The sequence below is a fragment of the Hyperoodon ampullatus genome, assembly GCF_949752795.1.
Source record: "Hyperoodon ampullatus genome assembly, chromosome: 9".
Classification (NCBI taxonomy): Eukaryota; Metazoa; Chordata; class Mammalia; order Artiodactyla; family Ziphiidae; genus Hyperoodon; species Hyperoodon ampullatus.
The window spans coordinates 75,994,655-76,018,664 of record NC_136922.1 but is presented as its reverse complement, the minus strand read 5'-3'; the positions used below and the strand labels follow the sequence as shown (position 1 = coordinate 76,018,664).

Genomic DNA, 24,010 nt, shown 5'->3' with positions numbered 1-24,010 from the left:
ATATTGAGAGGTTCTTTCTCTATCAAGTATTTTAAGAGAGAAATTAAATTAAATCACATGTAGTGACTGCAAGTTATAGCCACAGCCAAAGTCAAATGAAAGTTCAGTGGTAGTTTTTCTTTGGCAATAACTTATTTAACTTGAAAGTGTTTTAAAAATTCATATTTCATAAGCTGAAGAAATGCATTTGTCTTTTTATTCAGAAAATATGCAAAAGAAATATTTTTTCCTGTCTGAAAAAAATACAAAGGAAAAATGAACTTAACTGTTGTTGCTAGACTGATAGAATTAACAGAAACAAGGCAGACTGAATTGGGTCCAATGAGATATTGATTCAGAGGGAGTCTGGTAGAGGGAAAAGCTGTGTGTAAAGTAGGCAGGGCAAAAATACACTGAAGAATGAAGAGAAAAAGGTGATTCTACTTTTACGCACTAAGGTTAGTATAGAATTAAAATGTACATAATATAAGTGCATAAATATCAAAACTATGATGTCCAGTTAAACTGTTTTAATGAAATCTATTTAGAATAGGATAAAATGGCATGAACTAGCACTGATAAGGTCAAATTGTACTCAGAGCCTGAATGTAGTTTTCACTCCCGAATTGGAAAGGTAGCGTTCAAAAAAAATGCAACAGTATCAAATCCAGAGATAAAACTGTCTTCCTTTTGACTATTCAACAGCCAGTCGTCCTCATGTTCATTATTTTCTTATACCCATCAGAAGCTTTTACTTACCTAACAAAAGATTTGGTGGGATGTATTTCATAGACAATGGGGTCTTCCCGGTAAATGAAGCTGTTCATCTCTCGGTTGGCTAAGTCAATTTTCAATTTAATAGGAAACTCAGTTGGAGTGCTTTGGGCTGGGGTATAACATTCGAGAATACTATCTGAAACACTGAACAAAAAAATTAAGAAAATGGACCTTTGCTATTAGAGACACACATGTATTAGAATTATATACATAAATCAAAAGGGTAACAGTCAGTGGCTCCTAAATGGGAATTTCCTGATGTGGTCTAGAAAAAAACTCTTTCTAATCTAGAAATTGTATTCAATTTACAATTGAGTGGATCCCAAACTTAGGCTATCCTTGACTTAGAAATATTTGGGATTTTAAGCAATTTTAAAGTATTCTTTTGGCACTTGATTAAACTGAGCTCTCCCAAATCTAAGAAGCAGAAACGTAACTTCCTAACCCAATCTCCCTCATGCTTCTCACCTCTCCAAAGTGATTTGATCTAATTGTAAATCTTGATGGAAATGTTTATCTTAATTTATTGTCAATTACCAGAATCTCACAGCTTATAGCATAGGTGGGATACTAAGCATAACAATAAAGAAGGTGGATGGGAAGACAAAACTTAAAAGTGGAATTAATAAACCATAAGGGAAGGGTAGAAAAACCAGCAAAAAGGAGTAGATGGATTTGGGAAGGAGAAAGTTTTGTAAGATGGAGAGTAAATAATAAACATCTTGATTTTTCGCCACAAAAGAAGAACAATCTTTTCTTGATTTGTTAGGTATACATATTAATCCGTCTTGACTGATGCAACAAAAAATAAACTACAACACCTTTTTAAAGTACATGTTTTTCCACCAATTGAAATGTGTCTAGAATTTCCACTGTTTAGGTGCTTTCCAGTTAATGTAAGTAAAGTGCCACCAGTTTTAGGACCATAACTTGGAGAAATACTTTTTATTATAGGATCCTGAATGAGAGATAGAAACAAAACAAAATAATTTGTTAATTTTATTACTCTAAGTAGATTAAGTAATAATTAAATATCCTAGTTCATGAGAAAATTAATGCCTAGACTTACCACATAGGAAAATGTACTATAATGTACGGTCCCTCGACTGTTTGAAATAACTATGGACATATTGAAATGTTCATTCATTGCAGGACCAACTGTGCATTTCAACCTGAAAAAACAAAGTTTTATATGTTATAAATCCAAAGGCATTTTCTGGGTTGGCTGTTTTATATTATGGGCCATTATCTCTAAACAGTGAGCTGACTACTCTAAATAGCAAGAAGAGTTTACAGGTAAGCATTAGAATTGAAAATTGTATAATTCTGTTTCTGTACTATTATGCTAAACTTTATATTGACTGTCTTGTATTATTCATACAGACAAAACAGGATATGTTAAACCTCATCAATGCAGACCTCACCAATTGAAAAGTTCATAATAATCTAATAATATACAATTATAGGCATAATGTTTGGCATACTTAAGGTGGAGAAATGGTGTTTCAAAAGCATATGAAACAATGGGCTTATTACAACTAAGCAGAATCTCTTCTTTAAATTATGTCAAAAGATACATTTCTGTGGTTATATGTGTTTATTTAAGTTACTTAAAAATGATGAAATTGTGATAGGCTTTCCACAGAATTATTTTTGAATTAATAATCTTATTATAATCCTAAAAAGTATAAATATAACTTGTTTTATTAAATAACTTTTTTTTGAATTTTATTTTATTTTTTTATATAGCAGATTCTTATTAGTTATCCATTTTATACATATTAGTGTATACATGTCAAACCCAATCTCCCAATTCATCCCACCACCACCACCTCCCCTGCCACTTTCCCCCGCTTGGTGTCCATACATTTGTTCTCTACATCTGTGTCTCTATTTCTGCCCTGCAAACAAAAGAGGATGAATTATGTTTCACTTTTACAGGCTCTAATTTACAATGCAATGAGCAAGAACTTACAAGGGGGATTTCGAGAATGAATTTGTTTTGCCATTAAGCTAAACAAGTGCGACATTAATTGATGTTTTGGCCTCTGTAAAATGAGTAGATTTAGATCTTCGTATAACCCTGAAAGGAATTCTACTAGGTATAAAATAACCACTTGAAAGAATAGGTTCAACTATAAAACTTTAAATGTTTGGTTGTTGTTACTACATAACTAAAAATTTCTGGGTTCTCTGTTCATTATGGGATTCAGATCTTATAGAAGTTACATGTAGAATACAGTAGAACAGGAACAGGTCTTACCCTCTGGATTACCTCTGCTAATCTACACTCCACCTTTCTGAACTTCCGTTACCATCTTTGTAAAATAGGGATAACATTGCTATTTCCCAAGATTTGGGAATGGTTATATGAGATACACTCCCTCCATTACAGTGCCAATAAATATCAGGTAAATATAAATTTAAACTCATCATAAACAACAAGTCTCAAAAGTGTGATTCAGCTGCTTCATTACATTTCTGAGGTTTAGAAATTGAATTTAGAAGAGAGGGTCCATATTGAGCTGTTTTCTGATTTTTATAGAAAAAGCTGTTTGAAACTCTCTTTATTTGAAGACTTTAAAGATGGAACGACCCCAAACAGTGCTATTCTTTCAAATCTACTCAATTTCTCAAGAGTTGTTACAAAAATGCTTGAAAAACTCCCAGATGAAAGATTCTTCTTTTCTTCACCTGAGTAATGTCACCTTTCTTCTTCCGTAATCCTGGTGAGTAAACAGTTTTAAAAACAAAACAAATCCGCAAGAGGAGTGATGGGCCAAGACCCTTTTTAACTCAAGAGATAGACATTTGGGGTGAGTTTTACAAGATTCATTCAAAGACAAAACCCGTTTTCCAAGCACACCCTGGCCAAGCGATTTCATGTCCTTACATGTTTATCGTGCTCTCACTTAAGGTCAAGGTGCAGCTCTCATTTCCAAGGAGAACTTTGGTTTTCTTCAAGTCAAATTTATTATTCCTCTTGAATCCAAAGTCCCAGCCACATATGGTCAGCGTTGTCCCTCCTTCAAGGGGGGCACTAGTTGGGAAAACCTATGAGGACAATAGAGAACTTTAAAAAACCCAGTATATTATTATCTTTCATAGGTGTGGAAAACAAACAAACAAACAAAATATGTATACTCAAAGAGTCTGAAATCCTTCCCTTCTCCCATTATCTGAAAAAAATGAATTTTCACTATAGGAAAAAGGGTCACAAATTTCAGAGAATCTGGAACAAACATTAAAACTATCTGACAGGCTGATGAAGCAAGCTGTTTTCAGGAGATCCAGAGATGGGAGAGAGAGCAGATTCAGCCTGGGTGGGGATGAAGGGCCTTCTTGGGCATAGACACACTTTGGGCCCAGACTTTTACATGCTTATAACCCCTTCATGGGCCTTCAGATTGAACTCTGATCAAAACTCCTTTACAGGCCCTAGAAGCCAAGCCCTAATATATGCCTTGCTCTGTATGCCAGCTGCGTGTGTGCTACATTCATGTTGCTATGGTATTCCCCACCCAGAGGAGAAAGTCACACAGTAAAAATACCTCTTTCTGCACCTGGTGTTTTCATAGCTGCATTTATCAGCTATCATAATACCAACCACATATATGATATTCAATACATATCTGCCATTCATTCATTCACTCACTATAAATCATCTACTGCAGGCCAGGTATCAACAAATGAATAAGTGAACCTATTCCTTTATACTTAATTCACATTTATTACTAATCTGCCACTTTTATTTTTTCTTTAAATATGGTCACTATTTGATATATACCAGCTGGTTAGTTGACAAACTAAATGATGTAATATTTAATATGTTCAATATATTATTTCTATTAGAAGTAGATAAAAACAGAATTGGAGAGAGCCCCACATGTGATCTGTATTGTAGCAATGTTTCTAATTATCTCCCTTGGCATCACCGTACATCTCATTTCTAGGATTGACTTTTTTCCCTCAGGCTCAGTATTAAATAAGTAATAGGTTCCTTTTATTATTACAGGCTCATCTTTGGTGTATTAAAAGTAAAACTTGGGCCTCCTTGGTGGCGCAGTGGTTAAAGAATCCGCCTGCCAATGCAGGGGACACGGGTTCGAGCCCTGGTCTGGGAAGATCCCACATACCGCGGAGCAACTAAGCCCGTGCTGCACCAACTACTGAGCCTGCGCTCTAGAGCCCGTGAGCCACAACTACTGAGCCCACGCACCACAACTACTGAAGCCCACGCGCCTAGAGCCCGTGCTCCACAACAAGAGAAGCCACTGCAGTGAGAAGTCTGCGCACTCCAACAAAGAGTAGCCCCGCTAGCGGCAACTAGAGAAAGCCCGCGCACAGCAACGAAGACCCAACACAGCCCCCCCACAAAAAAAAAAAAGTAAAACTTGAATTCATTAATAAAAATTTGGCAACTGTGATATAAGATAGCATTAGGCTCTTATGAAGTCTATACAGCAACTATTCTTAGGCTAAAACTATTAAAACAAAACAAATTTCTATGTTAAAAATAAGCTTCTCCTCCGCAGCTTTGTGACAATTGAGAAAGGAAATGCTCTTTTGGGGGTACATATTGTAAATTGTGCTGTAAAGTACAATGGTGGGAAAACACAGCACCGCTACAGAGGCAACTCAAAAGCCAGTAAAGGTATCTGCTAAAGACAAGTTAGTGAAAGTGTAAAAGTGATTCTTTTACAATTTAGAAGAGCTTTTAGCAAAGTACAAATTTGCAAATATTCCCTTCCCTCCCAAGTAAATGACCACAAACCAAAGTCATACCCTTGTTGCCAAACCCCTTCAAAAGTCTTAGCTTAATGCTTTTACAATAGCTATTTTACCCATGAAATCCATTACACAGTTGTGCCTTTCATGAAAACTTACTTCGTCCCTGTCTAGCCAAATGAGAACTGCTAGAAAAAAAATATCTGTTTATTATTATGTTAGAAATCCAGGAGGAGGAAAAAGAGACATCTAACCCTCCAGGACTCTCTTCAGCCTGCGGCAGTCACACAGCTGCTGTTTCCTCTTTTAATGAGGAGTCTTGCCCACTGAAAACAGCCCAAAGCTGATGTTGGCCTGATCCCCCTGTCTGGATTCCCCCCTTTCTATGTGAAAATTGAAGTCTGTCACTCCACATTCATCACCACTTTCTGTATAAGGCAAAGCGATTGGGTGATGATTTCAGAAAAGACACGGAGAGTTGTTCGGTGGGTGTGCTGGCAACAGAAAGGGATACTATAAAACCTCTGCTAGATCATCAGGATTTGAAAAGCCAGCTCTACTTAGCTGTCCTCTCCCGGCTGAAATATCAGAGGGGGGCATCTGAGCTTTACTGCCTTAGCTTATGGGGTAACGTTCACTCTTCCAGGGGCAAAGGAAGGATGCAGTCTTGGACTACACACCCTTGGACAGAACCAACAATGGGCTGGCAAACTCTGAGTTACCCTGAGGGTAGAGAAACTCTGTGAGAAGGAAATGAGTGTCCGGCATAAAGCCACAGAGGCTGGGTCTGGATAGGGTAGAGCTAGCCACAAAAGTAGCTACTGTCCTTTCACAGGTGAAAATGATTTAAATGATCATATTTTCAAAACCCATTAGGATATACATGAGAAAGTTAAAACACCACCACCACCACCACCAAAAACCTTGGAAAATTAAAATTTGTCTCTTCAGTAAATGTCACAAATATATTGGTGGCAGTATATTGCAGGCGTGAGATAAGATATCTCAGGTCCCTCATAAGATATCGCTGTTGCTTCTTATCTGAGTCTTCTGATCAATTAATAAACTGTTTTATTGTCTCACTGGGACTAAACTCTAATCCTACAAGAATGACAGTTTTATCCTAATAAATTCAGAATATATTGGAAAGTGCTCTTCCTTTTCTGAAGCATTTTTCATTGCTCTCTAAGTACAAGATCAGATAACATGTTTGAAACAAAATAATGGGCTTGCAATCCTGAAATATTTCATATGTGGAACTGCAAAGAATTTCAGCCACTGAACATCATGTACCTTGAAAAGCAGGTTGACTTACATTTATTGGAAAGTGAAACTCTACACATTAGCTGGGTTTTGTGCCTGCAGCGTTTAAGACAGATAAGAAAAAGATGAATAATCTGTCTTATTTTTTGCAGTAAGAATGCTAAATGTCATGCTCTAGTGCAGCATGAAATCTTCCTAACAACTATGAACCGAAAGGGATTTGTGGACTCAGCTGCATTACGTTTTTTCTAACTGTAGCACCCAAGCCTCAGTGAATCGTGCACGATGCAGTCCAACCTTTTAAAAATTTCCAGCTAGGGTGCTGGAGTTAGGGAAGGTGCGGGGTTGTGGGGGGGCGTGATTCAAACATTATGAGAGATTCTCTGGTTCTAGAAAATTCTAAAATATTTACTGTTTTTAACCATTTTAATATAGCTTTCATTACTAATAAAAGGAGGTACATTGGTCAAAATTAAATGTTTCATTTGTACAAGTTCTTAACCTGCTCTTTATTTAAAACATCAGCTTGGCTGTTTTTAAAATGAAATTGTTGTGATTTAATTGCACACACACACACACACACACACACACACACACACACACACTCCCCATATCTCTTTCATGGAATAGCTGAATTCAGAGGTCTGGTGTCTCAAATTGCCACGGCTACGTGTTTTAAAACGTATAAAACTGCATGTGGTTTTAAAAGTATATTAAACACACAAAAAGTGCATAAATAATACAGTATAGATTTAAATTTGTTTTCTTAATATCTCCTAGTTTATTCTCTAGCTGATCAAGCTGAGTCTTAATAACTGTGTCACACCTAACATAAAATGATTTGGTTTAAAACGCAGTCACCCGGTACAAATCTTTCCCCAAACCGTAGCTAAATGAAAACAGCCATGCTCTTGGGGGTGGTTCCTGTTCTAACTCGTACACTTTGTTTACTTGGGCTTGAAACAGGCGACCAACCAAGACCTTTAACTTGAATCTTTCACAGGAACTACTTAGTACTAAGTCCAACTGTTCCACGTGTAGGCAGAGAAAATATACACTGGTTCCTCACCAGGGAAGTAGCTTCAAGCAAAATGTGTTTGGATCAAGAAAAAAAATTTAAAAAAATTGCCATGGAGATTTTCATAGTGCCAAACACATGCTTAAGTAAATAAGGCAACAGAGAGTTAGAGAGTGTGGCTACAACGTCATGGCTGAAGTCCACTTCTAGCAGCTCAGTTCTCTAAGAGCAGGAGGCACTTCTGTCTTGTCTGGGACTGTATCTCCCCATTGTCTAGAAGAGTGCCAGCTGTGTGGTATGCACTCAATAAATGTTTTTGGAATGGATTAAATAATGAATTGGCTTACAGAGTATAGAGGTTAGTGTAGTCACCAGCTGTGCTTTTACTTCTCTTCCAGGAATTTTGAGAGAAGGCACACAGTCACCCATTTGTCCACCATCCACTTGCTTCCCACCTTGCCCTGAGAGGTAACCTCTAGACTCATCAGTGATGAGACAGCCACCATCTATGTGTCAGACAGAATGAAACCTCCTGTTTTGCCTGCTCCAGCATGGCTGGGATCTCTAGCTTGCACGGTCCAGGTTAGGGTTCTGGATTATGCCATGAGTGGATCCCCGTGTGTGATGAAGGCTCATGCATGGGCACCTGGTAGATAAAGCAGCTGGTGAGGAATCAGAGAATGGGCAGGCCAGAAGGCAACAGGTCCCAGTGTGAGGAAATGGAGAGCAGTATTGCTCTCTAGCCACCACTCTTTTATTCACATAGCACTAAGGGAGAGCAACTGCCCAAGGAGAGTGTGAAGCAAGCACTTCAAGCGCAGGGCCTAGGGGCATGTGCCCAAACACCACCCTAAAGGAAAAACCTCGGGGGGTAGGATTTCCCTGGTGGTCCAGTGGTTAAGACTCTGTGCTTCCAGTGCAGGGGGTGTGGGTTTGCTCCGTGGTCAGGGAACTAATATCCCACGTGCCACGTGCTGTGGCCAGAAAAAAAAGAAAAAGAAAAACGTGGAGGGAGACAGTGCTTGGGCTGATGCCTCACACCTAAATGAATACATTAATTTTTGAATTTTTCCATCAGTGGGATTTATGATTTCCAAAAAACACACATGACAGCTGACAGAGACTTCTACCTTGTAGATTGTAGGCAGACAGGTCTCTTGAGTCCATGTTCCACCAGGGCATTCCTCCAGTCGCACACATTTATCATGGCACCAGCCACACTGCACAAAGGAAGGGGCGGAGAGGCACTGACTGCAGGACTGGAAATGTTCACAGCCCAAGCCATTCAGCGGGATCTTGGTGATCTGTGAAGACAAGTGATGGAAAGAGCTTCCAGAGGGTTTTTTTGTTTGCTTGTTAATAAAAACTAAATACATCGAAGATACATATAAATATAAGTTTACAGAGTCTGACAGGGATAGCACCTATGTGTGCAAATCATGTAATAATGCTTACGTGATTAAAATAAAAAAACCAAATTTCTTTCTTCCTTCTGCTGTTGGCGCATATGTGATAAAAGTTACCGTTACTGTCCAGTGAACATAAGCACTACCATGCAATGTTAGAGGTTCTATTTATTGGGACATTTTGCTCTGTCTGAGATGATTTTATTTTTATTATTTTATTTAAAAATTTTTATTGGCGTATAGTTGACTTACAATGTTGTGTTAGTTTCTGCTGTAAAGTGAATCAGTTATACATACACATATATCCACACTTTTTTTGATTCTTTTCCCATATAGGTCATTACAGAGTATTGAGTAGAGTTCCCATGCTATATAGTAGGTCTTTAGTTTCTATTTTATATATAGTAGTGTGTATATGTCAATCCCAATCTCCCAATTTATCCCTCAAGAGAGTATAAATTAAGCTGCTGGAAAACACACTTGAGCCCCCGGGAAATTCTAAGTAAGTTTACATATCATTCTGGCATCAAAATGCACCTCCTCTCAGAGAAAAGGGATTACTGGCCAGCATCAGATTCCAAGGTACACCTCAGGGTTTATCTGCCTGCACTAGAGTTCTGCCCTTAGGACTGTAATTCTCATTCTGCGTGTTTGTTTTTCTCATTGAGAAATACAGGACAAAAGAAGAAGTTCACATCATGAAGAGGACCTAACATAGGCCCAATCTTCCCTGAGTAAAAATTTAACTTGATTTCAGAAGATCTCTGGAATACTCAGGAAAGAACCCGATAGAAGAGAGGTGAATCCAGATGAAGAGAAAAGTTAAAAAGGACCAGATGACACTGGCTGTAAATACCCACTGAGGAGGAATCACATTTATGGAACCTCCTTGGGGAACAGGGCTTACCTTCTTCCCAGTGACAACGAGTGTATAGCCATTTTGGTTTAGTGGGTGCTCCACAATTGCTTCTGGAGACACAGGGTGGGAATCCAGGCGAAAATTCACGTGTGGGGTTAATGATCCTGATCGAGAAACCACAACCTGAGAAACAAACCAGAAAGCACCCTTAGTCCAACAAGCTCAGTTTAAATATACTGTCGGGAAAATGTGGACGATAATGGTAATACCAGATTAGACGAGCTCATGGGTGTTTGAACTATAGGCCCAACAGTTTATCTCACTGTAAATCAATACGACATCTTCTAATCTCCTGCCTTGAAGACAGTTCATCTGCACCCCCAAGACAGAGTTTTGTATTATCTTTTAATAATTTCTAGGGAAGGAGATCTTCCAGTCAATCAGCCAGCACATGCAGACAAACCCTCACGACTGTATTGGGAACTGGAGAAGCCAAAACTCTGCCTAACACAGAAGACTTCCCTTATGCTACAAGGATTCTGGATTATTTTTTAATGTATTCTCCTGACCCACCCAACTGAGCAGCTTCCCTTGATGTAATGGAAAGGGTAGTGAATGGGAAGTCTGGAGAACTGGATTTGGTTCCAGCTTTGCTACTCTTAAGCCATATGTATAGATCTTTTGAGATCAAAATAGGCCCTCAGCTAACTTTGAAATGGTGTGCTGTCATTTCTTACAGACCATTGTCCCAGCATACTTTTTTTTTTTTTTTTTTGCGGTACGTGGGCCTCTCACTGCTGCGGCCTCTCCCGTCGCGGAGCACAGGCTCTGGACGCGCAGGCTCAGCGGCCATGGCTCACTGGCCCAGCCGCTCCGCGGCATGTGGGATCTTCCCAGACCGGGGCACGAACCCGTGTCCCCTGCATCGGCAGGCGGACTCTCAACCACTGCGCCACCAGGGAAGCCCCCAGCATACTTTTTAACTTTGATTATAACTAAAGTTCTGCTTCTTGGCCTGGTGTTACAATAAGGCCTGATGGTTTTAACAATGCCTTGGAAATGAGGTTTGATGATTGGTGTGATTTTTGCTGTTAGGTATTTCTAATTTGGGATGGTTCTCAGCTATATAATTTCCATCTGCCCAGTTGCTAGAACCCAGTAATAATGAAGTCCAGGTATAAAATCAGATGACTATCTGAGATGAACACTCAGACTATAGGAGAATTTAGGAGCACTCAGAGGGACTCTCATTCTTAAATAGGGCATAAGGTTGTATCTACAGGAGGGTACAGGAGGCTGAGCATAGCTCTGGGCTTGAAATTGATTTTGTGAAATTGCCTGACATCCAAATACCCTTTTACATTTCACTGAAAGTGCGTTTATTTGCCACGTGTTTGAAATCATGGGACAAACGTGGGCAGCTGTGAGATTAGGACTAAATAATAAATAACTGCTCCTTCTACCTCAGCTTTCTTATCCATAAAATGGGAATGAACTGCTTAGTACTCTAACAAACACACAACATACAAATGTTTTGGGGAACCAGTAGTAAATTTTTTCTTCAGTATAATAAAGGAGTCAAGTTGCCTGAAACAATTTGGGAAGATTCCCAAAGTCCCTAATTTGCTCCCAGAGAGTGGACTGTTGATAGAGAAACCAACCACGCTCACACACAGCTATAAAAATTAAACATCATGACATTCTTTTTCTAACATTTGTTCTATCCCAAACACTCAACACTTTCAAAACAACTCCATTAAGCAGGGTGGCTATATTTGCACAGAAGTTAAGTGATGGATCGAAGGTCATTTGGTCAGAATGGGAAAGGATGGAAACTACTGTTATTCCTAAATTTAGGGCCAAATAGTTATTTGTGACTTTTGTAAGGGAAGTAAAAAGAAGTTCAATTACCAGTCCTACCTCCCTTTGGGTGCTGGTTACAAGCAGACTATCAGAAAACCAAAGTTCTATCCCAAATTATCCAGATTTCAGTTAACCAATTTTTCTATCTTGATGTACTTCTGGTTCTCACCACCTCTTGTTTTTCCTACCCCTCACGCCTCCCTGCCCCCCCAATTTTTTCATATTTCCCTGATTGTTGTCAATCACTTCAAACTGAAAAGGTGAAAAAAATTTTCATTTTCTCACACACAAGTAAAAACCAAAACAATACACCAGCCTCTCTTAATAACCTGACTCTGTCCTCTGCCTCATTCTGTGCTTTCTACTTCACTGGAGATCATTCATCCCTCTGAACCTGCCTATAGGTATTTGCGTTTTGTTTCTCTCTTATACCTTCCATTCTATTCAGACCTGCTACATAACAGTCACCTCCTACTACTGTTTTGTCTCCTATCTTCTTGCTCTCTTTAATATCATTTCCCCTATCTATAATAAGCAATCCCTGCTTAATTAATAGGTCATCATCTTTGACTTTATCAACTATCTTAAGCCTATCCAAATATTCATTTCCCAGAAAGGATTAACATTACTCTTTTCATAAAGAAGCTCTTTGCACCTCTGGAACTTGGATAGATTGATTTGGTGCATTACCAGTTAAGACTTTTTGTCTGAAGAACACCATATATGATGGTAACTGAGCCAGGCATTGTGCTAAGTGCTTTAAATGGGTATTTTATTTACTCCTCACAATAATCCTACAGGGTAGGTACTATTGTTTTCCATAAAGAAAAGATGACAGAGAATCTCAGCTAGAAAGTACAAGAGTCAGGTTTCCAAGGAGCTTTATCTCATGCCAGAATCTGTTTGCTTGACCTCTTTTTAAACACTCAACCGATCTACTCTTTGAGCACCAGAGTAAATACCAATAAAAAACTTCAACTCTGAGCTCCCAAGAGCCACTTATGAGTCAAAGCATTAAAACAAATTTCACAACATATTTGTCTTGCCAAATACTCCTTGTTTCAGTAATCTTGGCTGCACAAGTTAAGTGTGCCTAAGGAGAAAGACTCCACATCTAAATAGTTTTTGATGGCACAGAGGAAATGTTATTAGTACAGCTGGCAAGCTCAACTTTTGATCATGAGCTAGGATAAGTGTGGCTTGTTATAGAAAAAGGAATGAACCAGAGAAGACAGGAAGGCTGTGTGGAAAGTGAGACGACTGCTTGGAGTTTCAAGCAGAGGTCATATCACAGATGCAAATACAGTTTTAGTTGATCATTAGCCCTTTCTCTGGAGGGATACTTATTGCTATTGTTTCTATCATTAATTCCTCACTTTCTCTTATTGCCAGAATTCTAAATGATTGGGTAACCACTTTAAATCTCAAAATACTCCTGAAGCAATGTCTGCAAGAAGTTAGGAGTTCCTTTTGGTTGTCATGGAGATATTTCTAAGGACAGAATAGAATCCAGCATTTAAATTTAATTCTTATTATAAATCACGTGGCAGTCTTAGGACAATGAGTAAGAAATAGAAGACTGGCAACTATCTTTGAGTTTCTACTGTGCTGACAACTAATCTTTAGTGTTTCGTTCTCAAAACCGTTTTCTTTAATGCTCTTGAAAGTACAAGACTAGGGTGAGGGAGTGGGGAGGAATCTGAATTTACTTGACTGTGGTGGCTATGATCTCAAACTACCTGGAGGAGGACAGGGGAAGAAATACATGTGAAAATACAATAAAACCTTGTGGCTAGGGCCCTAAATTCATGACCCTGAACAAAGTAATTCTATGTAATATATCTATAAATACATAAAGGCCAGACCTCTTCACCCCACACACAGAGTTCTATTTTCTTTTCTTTTTTTTTTTTTTTTTTTTTGCATTACGTGGGCCTCTCACTGTTGTGGCCTCTCCCGTTGCGGAGCACAGGCTCCGGACATGCAGGCTCTGCGGCCATGGCTCATGGGCCCAGCCGCTCTGCGGCATGTGGGATCTTCCCAGACTGGGGCACGAACCTGTGTCCCCTGCATTGGCAGGTGGACTCTCAACCACTGCGCCACCAGGGAAGCCCCAGAGTTCTACTTTTGATTAAACTGTTTTAGAATTTAATTTTCTTTAAGAAGGATGAATACAATTTAACATGAGATATTATTTCTCACATAATGTGAGATACGTGGTTTTTCTCCTCATTTTTTTAAAGTAGACAATTCAGTGGTTTTTAGCATATTCACAGATTTGTGCAACCATCTTCACAACTAATTTTGGAATATTTTCATTACCTCAGAAACCCCACACCCCTTAGCCATCATCCACCCTAGCCCGTCATACCCTCCAGTTCCTGGCAACCACTAATCTACTTTATATCTCCGCAGATTTTCCTATTCTGGACATTTCATGTAAATGGAATCCTACAATATGTGGTCTTTTGTAACTGGCTTCTTTCACTTCATGTTTTCAAGGTTCATCCATGTTGGAGTATGTATCAGTACTTCATTCCTTTTTATTGCCAAATAATATTCCTTTGTATGAATATACTATATTTTATTCATCCATTTATCAGTTGATGGACATTTGGGTTGTTTCTACTTTTTGGCTATTGTGAATAATGCTGCTAGGAACATCCAAGTCTAACTTTTGGTGAGAATATATATTTGCACTTCTGTTGGGTATATACCTAGGAGTGGAATTGTTGGGTCTTATGGTAACTCTATATTTAACCTTTTGAGGAACTGCCAGACCATTTTCCATATGGGATGCATAATTCTACGTTCCCACCAGCAACGTATGAGTGTTCCAATTTCTTCACATCCTTATTGACATTTGTTATTTTCCATTTTCCTGATTATAGCCATCCTAGTAGGTGTGAAGTGGTACTTCATTGTGGTTGGTTTGTATTTATCTGCAAAATGTTTCCTTAAATTAAGTAAAAGACCAGTTTACTTCTGAAGGTTCACAGGCTTCCATCCATTCCTCCTGCCTGAGACTGATACTTGGGCATCACCTGCTCAGCCTCCCAACCAGTTCTCTGAAGAACATACCTCATGGTCAGACTGGACTTTTGTAAAACAGAGATCTAGAGAGGCTGGAGGTGGGGGAGGGGTAGAAGAAACAAAAATGGATTCTCACTAGGAGAAGCAGAGTGGGAGATGCAGCACATTCCCCAGTGAATTGAGAGAGAAAAAAAATGTAAGTGAAGGAGATGACACCATTAATAAACAAACTGGGTTATAATTGGATGTGAACTTACAGATCCAGGAAATGAGTCTGCTTTCTCTCTAGTTTCTAGTACAGATCTGGCACATAGTAGGTCCAAAAGGCATATCTATTCCTTAAACATATGAATAGACTGAAATAAGAAGACTACTTAAGCCTTGATGAAGGGATGGGTTTTTTAATGCTCCAGACATTTAGATAACCTTCAAGAGTTTGGTTTGCATTTTCAAGGTATGGCTTCTGATGCCTTTTGCAATGGACTGAATGTTTGTGTCCACCCCCCCCCAAGTTCATATGTTGAAATCCTAATCCCCGGTGTGATGGTGTGAAGAGATGAGGCCTTTGGATGCTGCTTAGGTCATGAGGGTGAAGCTCTCATGAATGAGATAAGTGCCCTATAAATGGGACTCCAGAGAGTTCTCATGCCCTCTTTCCACCATGTGAGGACACAGTGAGAAGATGGCAATCTGTGGACCAGGAAGCAGGCCCTCACTAGACTCCAGATCTGCTGGCACCTTGATCTTGGAATTCGCAGCCTCCAGAACTGTGAGAAATAAATGTTTGGTTTTTTAAGCCACCTAGTCTATGGTAATTTGTTACAACAGCCCGAACTGACTAAAACACCAGCTATAGGTTTATATCTTAAGTATGTGAGAGAAATCGGTATTGGTTTAGAAAGAAATCAGATATAAAGAGTTTTGTTTCAACCAAGGTAAACATCTAATTTTCTGGAATTAAAAAAATGAAACATAAGAAGTGGAAATTGCTGATTGGTGCTGACAACTCAAAATTAGAAGTAGTAAGACAAAGTACCAGGTGGCAAAAGTTGAATTAAATGAAACTTTGCTCTGTTCTTTCACTCTTTTTGGTAAGTGGGCACAAGAGCTTCTATACCAACCAGACACTACAAAGGGCAGGGTATGTACAAAAAGTAAAACAATTTTTTTAATGATTATAATACCGATGTGTATGTGTGTTTCAACTTTTTGAAATGAGTCAAAGTGAGTCAAAATGAGTCAATACCAAACTGAGAACTTTGTAAAAAATTTCAAGCATCTAAAAACCAAATAAGCTAGTAAATTTGTGAAAATTTAAAAAAATCCAATACTTTCAAATCAGTATTCCAAATACAATGATTGTAGGATTTGCCAATCTATATATAGAGTATATCTGTCTGAATTTTGAAAAAACTACTGATAAATATATTTCCTGTTTTAAAATGTCTCTCCATTTTTTCAAATAAGCACCCGAACAAGAAATTCCAGTTATTCCCTGCTATCAAAAAAACCAAAACAAACAAAAGGTTAGCACTTTCCCATGGTTTCAAATATGTATGGTGTTTGAAATTTCTATGCTATAACAGTTTATAAGATATATATATTTCAAGACCATGCATTAATTCATTTTAGGAGACTATATATGAGCTGGGCTTAATTTTTTGTTATGGACATAACTCTGAAATCATTATTTACAATAGGTTCTTTTTCTCCCAAAAGAAATTTCAGAACCCATGAAGTATATTTTCCTCTAAAGAAATATAGCAAAGCTACCACTCTTTAGATATGTAACTAAATCAATGATGTACACCTTAAAAAAAGGCAGATGATATTTTTATCTGAGCATTTTATAAAGGAGACGGGTAAGTTAGCAATCAAGTTCAAGCTTTGTTTGGCTGTGTCTCTGCAGGCTGCTCACAGCATTGATGAGTTGATGATCTGTGTCTACATAGTCTAAAATAGCAGTAATCCCAAATGAAATGTATGCTGCAGGCTTCGAGCACAAAGCACTGACATGCAATGATGGCAGCACAGGAGCTGAAGAAATTTAGAGACAGGAGGTCAATAGATGAATCGATTCTTCTTACTAGAAGTGAGTAATTATTGTCAAGTTCACTGATTACTAACATAATCCTTTAAGTAATGGTCATAAGTAATGATCATGAGCTAACGATGTCTTTTTAGGTGGTCCCTACCTCTTGAAGTTTCTTGCTTAAGACCAACTAGTCCAGTTAAGAGGCACAAGAGAAAAGGGGTTATGGGTGGTAACAGCATCAAGGAACTGGGGAGAGGAGAAAGGGTGATGAGAGAAGAGCAAGGATAATGCCAAAGAACCTAATGAAATCTGTGACAGTGCTCAGGCAGTGGCCACTGTATATAGACAAGGTAGCTGCCCAGTGAATGTGGAGCTGAACTTGCAACAAGTCTTGAAAGTGCCTCCCCACTCCCACCCCACCCCCATCCACTTGCTCTCCCCGGCCTGACAGTCATGCACAAATATTTTAATAACGATGCTTGCATCTAGAGATTAAAGGCCTTATATAAGTGCTGTAAAAAAAAAAATCAAGCAAGCATTGTTTTTGGATGTAGATTAGATGAGGAGCTCAGAAGGGGAGATGTGGGCAATCCCTGTGATTAGTCCTGTGATCTTCATGAGTATCCTGCTTCCCTCTCCCATGTAGCCCTGCACACTGTGCTCATGTTCCCCAGCCTTGTTCTTTTCTACATCCGCTCTGCCTCCAAAATTCGTAAGAAGGCGTGTTCTTACTGTTTACTTATACTATCTCAAACATTGCTTATCATATTATTTTACTTCAGAGCATCCCAGAGTGATCACCCAAATAAAAACTGTTTTTGAAATCTATATCTACACTGACATAGCTCTACAGATAGACTTGAATGTATGTACACATTAGTATATTTAGACATAGTTGCACCTGTGTAAGTTACACGTTTAAATGTTAAAAACATGTCAAAAATGTCTTCTCTTCCATACGTATAATATTGTTAGCTAAACAATATAATTCTTTCTAATCAAATAACCACTGTGAAATACCTGATTCACTTTGCACCCGACAGCTGGGGCTGAAGCTTGTATTCCCAGCCAGAGTTGAACATAAGCACAATAGGAAAGGCAGAAACAGCTGCAAACTCTTGGGAGAAAACATTTGCAAAGCAACTTTGCCTTTAGGCTTCAGGGTAGGAAGGAAGTAAAATCATTTTTCTATTCCTTTTCATGTATGGCAGCTGTCTTTGGGAAAATTATGTCCCTTCTATATTGTAACAGAAACTTCATAGTATTATTAAAACACGGGTTGTAGAAACTTAGGCTTGGCCCCAGATTCAGCACGTCAGTGCAGTCAAAACATTTACAGAACTTGGTAGGTTACTGCTTGGATAGATTAAGCTGGATGGTCCCCAAATTTCTGCTGCACTCCTGACTCCGCCTCCACATTATTTGCTGTAAACAAACTGGATTTCAGTGATGTTGATTCTTTGATCCTTTAAATGGTTTAGGTTTATTTACATAAAATTTTACTAAATGGAATTCTTCTGGGCAAGTGTCAGAGAAATAGATCCTCTCTCTGTGGGTCTCAGTAGCCCTGTGTTTTTTATGTCTTTGTTTTCTCTACTCTTCGTGTCAGATACATGTTTTTATTTCCCCTACTGAAATTTTAGTTCCTCAGAGGCAGGTTCTGTGTCACTGCTTCCTTAGCTGCACTTACTTGCCTAGTAAAGCAAAGTTAGTACGTTCTTGATACATATTTGATGAATTAAGAGCCACCTGGTTTAAAAAAAAATCAAGGATAGCAGTGCTTTTCATAAAATAAATATCTACTTATATACTTATTTTCATCTTTGGTGTTATGGATGCAAAGGTGTACTATGGCTTCTTTTATGAAAATGCTGGGAGACAAGAATAAAACATCTGTTACATTTTTAATAGAAATGTTAAAGCATTTCTATTATAATGAGACTGATGTATATAACATATCACTTGGGTTGTGAAATCTGTCACACAGTAGAATTTACTTAGCTATTAAAGCAATCTATCTAAAAATGGAATTTTATTAGAACTTTAGAATCTGGAAATAGGCCAGGAACCTTATGATGTGAAAAAGTGTCAGACCTAAAGTGACTGTAGAAAGCTTATTAATATGGAACTGGATTGGTGAGGTATTAGACAATTAAGAAAAAAAGAAAAGCAGAAAAAAGATAAAGGGAAGCAAATCAACATAGTAAACACAATAGGAATTCAATAGATGAATTCAGTCATCCTCCTTCAGATTTTTCTTGGAATTCTACAGAATAACATCAATGTAAACTAAAAACACATATAAACACTACATAACAAACCCATTTTACAAGGATAATAGATATGATCATATTTCAAATATGTTAGAGTGCTTGTCTGTGTGGGAGGAGACTGGGCATCTCTCCTTCACATTTTGAGGAGTTAAGGACAGCACTGAATGCTCTGAAGTGGCTGAATAAGAACACTGGGCTGGGGGTGGGGTGGGAGAAAAAGTGTAGTTAATTGTGAAGCAATGGGAGGAGGGGAGACCAAGTGTGGGATTATTTAGATAACAGGATCTACAATATATGATTCATTTTGAGGTGGGAAAGTTTTATTTACACGTTTCATGATTTTGAAAAAATTCCACCATGCCCACTAGTACAAGAAAAACATTTCATCAGTACCCAGACTGCTACAAAGACAGTGGTAACTTTTAAAAAATATATTTGTTAAAGAATACAGATAGAGAATGTACAGATGGGCAAGTCTTAGGAAAACATCATCGTCCTCAATTCGTTTACTAACGGTCATTGCTGGACTGGGCTGTTAATTATGTCAGATGATTATGAAATAAACATTCTTCTTTAAAAGAAATTTCTAGTCTTTGAGGAAAGTCAACATTTCCATAGATACCATCGTCACTGTGTATTAACCAAGAATCTACTAATGAACTCATGTTGAAAGCACTACCAATAACTATTAAAGGAGTAAAACAGACCCAACATGAGAGCATTTTTATTTCTGCAAAGTTCTAGGGTTCTTGTATCTAGGGGACACGATAACTGCAAGTCTGAAATGTGAACTTTTATTGCATGGAAATACTGTTGCTATCCATTAAAGGCATTTCTTAACAAAATCCGGATCTTTTTTTCCCAGTGTTTGCACTTTTTTGTGTCTGACCCCATCATTTTGCAGAATCAGGAGAACTAGAGTTACAATGGGATTTTGATGATAACGTCCCTTCCTAACTCCTGCCAATATTTCTCAATGATGTGAATGTTTCTTCTCATGGAGACGCACGGTTCACACAATAGCTCTCTTTTGATCCGTAGCTTCCCTTGAAATAGGAAAACATCGCCTGGAAGTGCTTTAATTGTTTCATTTTATTTTCCAATCATGTGATAGAAATCATGAATGGAAAAAAAAAACCCAAACCATTCCAGGCAAGAAAATTAAAGCAACCACATTTAAACTGAAAGCTTTAAGAATTTAACAACGAAAAAAGGCCATACACTTCATAAAAAGTGAACCAAGCTTCATTGTTTTGCTTTTAGTCTATGCCTCTAGCTTCCACTGTGATTTTCACTTACAGTATTTGCAAACACCTTACTGTAAAAAGAGAAGGAAATTAATTGCATAACACCGGATAAAACAGACACAGCCACTCTCAGAAAGTATGTACCTGCATGAATCGACCCTCTGACGTTCCAAGATTAGCGATGGTGAGGTCTCCTTTAATAAAGGTGGATATAGATGTTAAGAGGACTTGGTTGAACTGGCCCATGAATAAGTCAACGCGCTGCAAAGCTGTGGTAAACTCCGTTCGGTATTCGTCACTGCGCGCTTCGCAGCCTGATGAATTTCTCAAAAGTGTCTGGAATAAAATATGGTCATAGAATTAATGTGAGTCCAGATGTGAGCAAGCTATTAAGAAACTTTTTGGTGTGTCTTTTTAGAGCTTGGAGGGAATGGCAAGGATAATAGACAGTTTGCAAATAGACAAATAGTCCCAGAGAGGCAGAAACAATTCTAGTGACCTAAATGACTCTAGTATCAGTAGGTGCTGCTGTGTATATATAGACTCTAAAACTAGGGGCAAATCTTTCCCTCACAGTTTGTATCACGATTTGATATGTACGTACATAAAAATGGAACTTAGCTGGTGCTAGTAAAAGAAAAACAAAACTATGAATGTTTCAGGCCTGGACATGAAGGTAATGCTTCTAGCAGGCAAGTCCAATGAGATGAATATCAACTGGAATAATCATAAATGTCAGAATCACACTAGGACATTATATTTTAAAATGTGTTCCTTTGTGCATTTGTGCGCAGTGGGGTGGTGGGGATAATTCATGGGGAAGCAGCAGAGCACAGACTCCAGACCTAGGTGCCTGCATCAAACCCTGGTCCTTAATGGTTACTCGTTGTATGTAATTTCTATAACCTCCCTCTGTTTGTGAAATTCATGTTATCTCTGTTACAGTTCCTCCATTTGTAAAATTGAGAGAATTACAGAAATGTACTTACCTTACAGAGCTGTTGTAAAGATTAAATGAGCTAGTTTACAGAAATCTCTTATAATAGAACCCAGCACAGAGAACATAGAGTATTTGTCCTCATTATGGTGAAAGGCTCAAAAAATGTAAAAGTTGTACATCAAATGCTTTGTTAACTAGCTAACTAAAAGGCAATTACCACCAATCAGGTATTTATCTTTTAGCTTTAACTCTAAGTGAAAGGATTTAAAGAATATTGTTCACTAACACATGACAATTTAAGTACTATGGGTCCCTCCCTTCACCTCGACACTTCAGTCTGCTGGTCTTCCTTCTACTACTTCTCAGATTGTAACATTTGTCTCCTTTGCAGGACCATCCATGCTTGCCTGTCAATGTTAGAGTTTCTCAAGGCTCCATCCTAGGGCTGCTCCTCTGCTCACTCACTCTTCATACTCCCCACCCAGGATATCTCAGTTTCACTCCATTTAGTTGACACTCACATTTGTACCTCCAGGCAAACTTGCTCCTCTGAGCTGACTGTGCACTTATCAAACTGCCTATGAAATCTGAACTCAGATGTCTCAAAGACCTCAGGCTCAACATGACCAAAGTAGAAACCACAATCTTCCCCCATGCCTGACCTTGTGATATAATGCACCCCAGCAAATGGCTCCACCATTTCTCCAGGTGCACAAGTCAGAAATCTAAGCGTCATCCGTCATTCCTCCCCATACACAGTTCATCACCAATTCCCATCAATTGCACTTTCTAAATATCTCCTGGGTCTCTACAGTTTTCTCTATCTCTACCACGGCAACCTTCATCGAAGGCACCTCCATCCTTTCCTGGACTATGACAATGGCTTCTTAACTGGACCTGCCCCGTCCAATCTCATCCAATCTCTTTCTAGGTCTATTCTCCACACTGCAGCCAAATTTTCTTTTTAAACCACAAATCTCATCATGTCACTCTGCTTAAAACACTGAACATTTCCCCACTGCTCTTCGGATGAAGGACAAAACTTTTAACATGCCCCATTGGATCCTGCATCATCTGGTTCCTGCTCAAATTCTCCAGACTCACCCTGCGCTGTGTTCTTCCTTGCTCTCTATGTCCAGTGAGCTGGCCTTCTCTTAGTTCTCTAAATAGCCATGTGTCCTCCATGACAGGGCCTCTGCACATGCTGTTCCCTCTGCCTGGAATGCTCCTTCCGCCTCCATTCACCTTGTTAACTCCTATGCCTCCTTCAGATCTCAGCTTGTCATCAGTTCCTCAGAAGGCCTGCCCTGACCCCAATATCTAGGTCAAATGCTTCTATTATAGACTGTCATAATACCATTTACTCTGTGAAATAGCACTCGTTATAGCTGCAACTACTATTCGCTTGTGTGATATAAGAGTGATGTGAGACTTCTCCCAAGTGGCTCCCTGTCTTTAGGGACCCTGCTTGTTTACCACTGTATTTCTAGTAGTAGATGAAATATCACACATAGTAGATGTTTAATAAATACTAATTGAATGAATGAACAAGTAAGTAAATCAGTTATGGGTAGATGGGGAATGAGTGTGAAGATATGAACCAATATTACTAAAGCTATTTTTTTTTCAGGAATAGGGATAGTTTATGAGTTTATAAGGGACAAATGGAGTGACTGACCCCAACTGTCCTGAAAAGACAATTGCAAATTGGTAACTTTGGGGCAGATAATGGGGGGCAAGAAGGTGTATAAAGAAGACAAAGTCTAACTTGAAGAAAGAGAGAAAAAGCTCAGTTTTACACATCTTTGTATGTAGCTACAAGTCCAGGAAAATGATTTGAAGATTAGAGATTTTCTATTATTGTCCTATTGTATTTGTAATAATCAGAAAGTTGTTAGAGCATATTTCAAACCAATTTCGTGCTTAAGAACAAACTGAAGTAAAAAATTTAGTCACCCTTATGTAAAATAACCTTACTCCTTAATGTCAAACTTCTGTTACATAGAATGCAAAGTTCTTACATCTATTAACTTTTATGGTTAAATATCACCTAACATCCTGTTTTACATAGCAACAACTATTTTTTTATTTTAAATGGTGATAAGTTAGCAAACAGAGTCTCAGAGATGCTAAACCTATGACTTTTAATAAGATGTTGTAGTTCTAGACATTTTTTGATATATTTGTGAGTGCTATTTTACTATTTAATTAGAAACTTTTCTTCACTAAAGTGCTATAGATTGCTCTGAGGAGTAGCAGATAACTGAGATGTACTGTCAGTTCAATAGTTATCAATTAATTGGTAATTAAGTTTCCATTGGTGATCAATCATCCATTTTGCAGAGAGTGCTAGAACCAGGGAAGCTTCTTAAAGGAGCAAAGGACATTTTTAAATCAAAGGCCTTATGAAGTATTCCGTTATAGAGGTGGCTGCTCTTCAGAGTCAGCTTCTGTGATTTTGTTCATTTCTTGCTCTCACTGTTTTCCTATGTCTGGGTGGCATTCTGGGAACTTTAAAGCCTCAGACATGACTTGGGGTTCGGTGCAGTGGAGATATGATGGATTCATCAGGATACAAAACAATTGGCA

General features: G+C 38.4%; 1 protein-coding gene across 2 annotated transcripts in view; it reads right to left on the bottom strand.

Annotated features, from left to right (window-relative positions):
* The window catches only part of MET (MET proto-oncogene, receptor tyrosine kinase), a gene marked incomplete at both ends in the record, with an annotated part of 92,276 nt that overhangs the window by 35,739 nt on the left and 32,527 nt on the right, over positions 1-24,010 (bottom strand). For both annotated transcript variants that reach the window (XM_079711316.1, XM_079711315.1), the window contains 7 exons: positions 739-900; positions 1,578-1,714; positions 1,826-1,928; positions 3,650-3,810; positions 8,896-9,069; positions 10,079-10,213; positions 20,626-20,817. In XM_079711316.1, the coding sequence (XP_079567442.1) occupies positions 739-900; positions 1,578-1,714; positions 1,826-1,928; positions 3,650-3,810; positions 8,896-9,069; positions 10,079-10,213; positions 20,626-20,817 (1,064 nt within the window). The remainder of the gene's footprint in view (positions 1-738; positions 901-1,577; positions 1,715-1,825; positions 1,929-3,649; positions 3,811-8,895; positions 9,070-10,078; positions 10,214-20,625; positions 20,818-24,010) is intronic.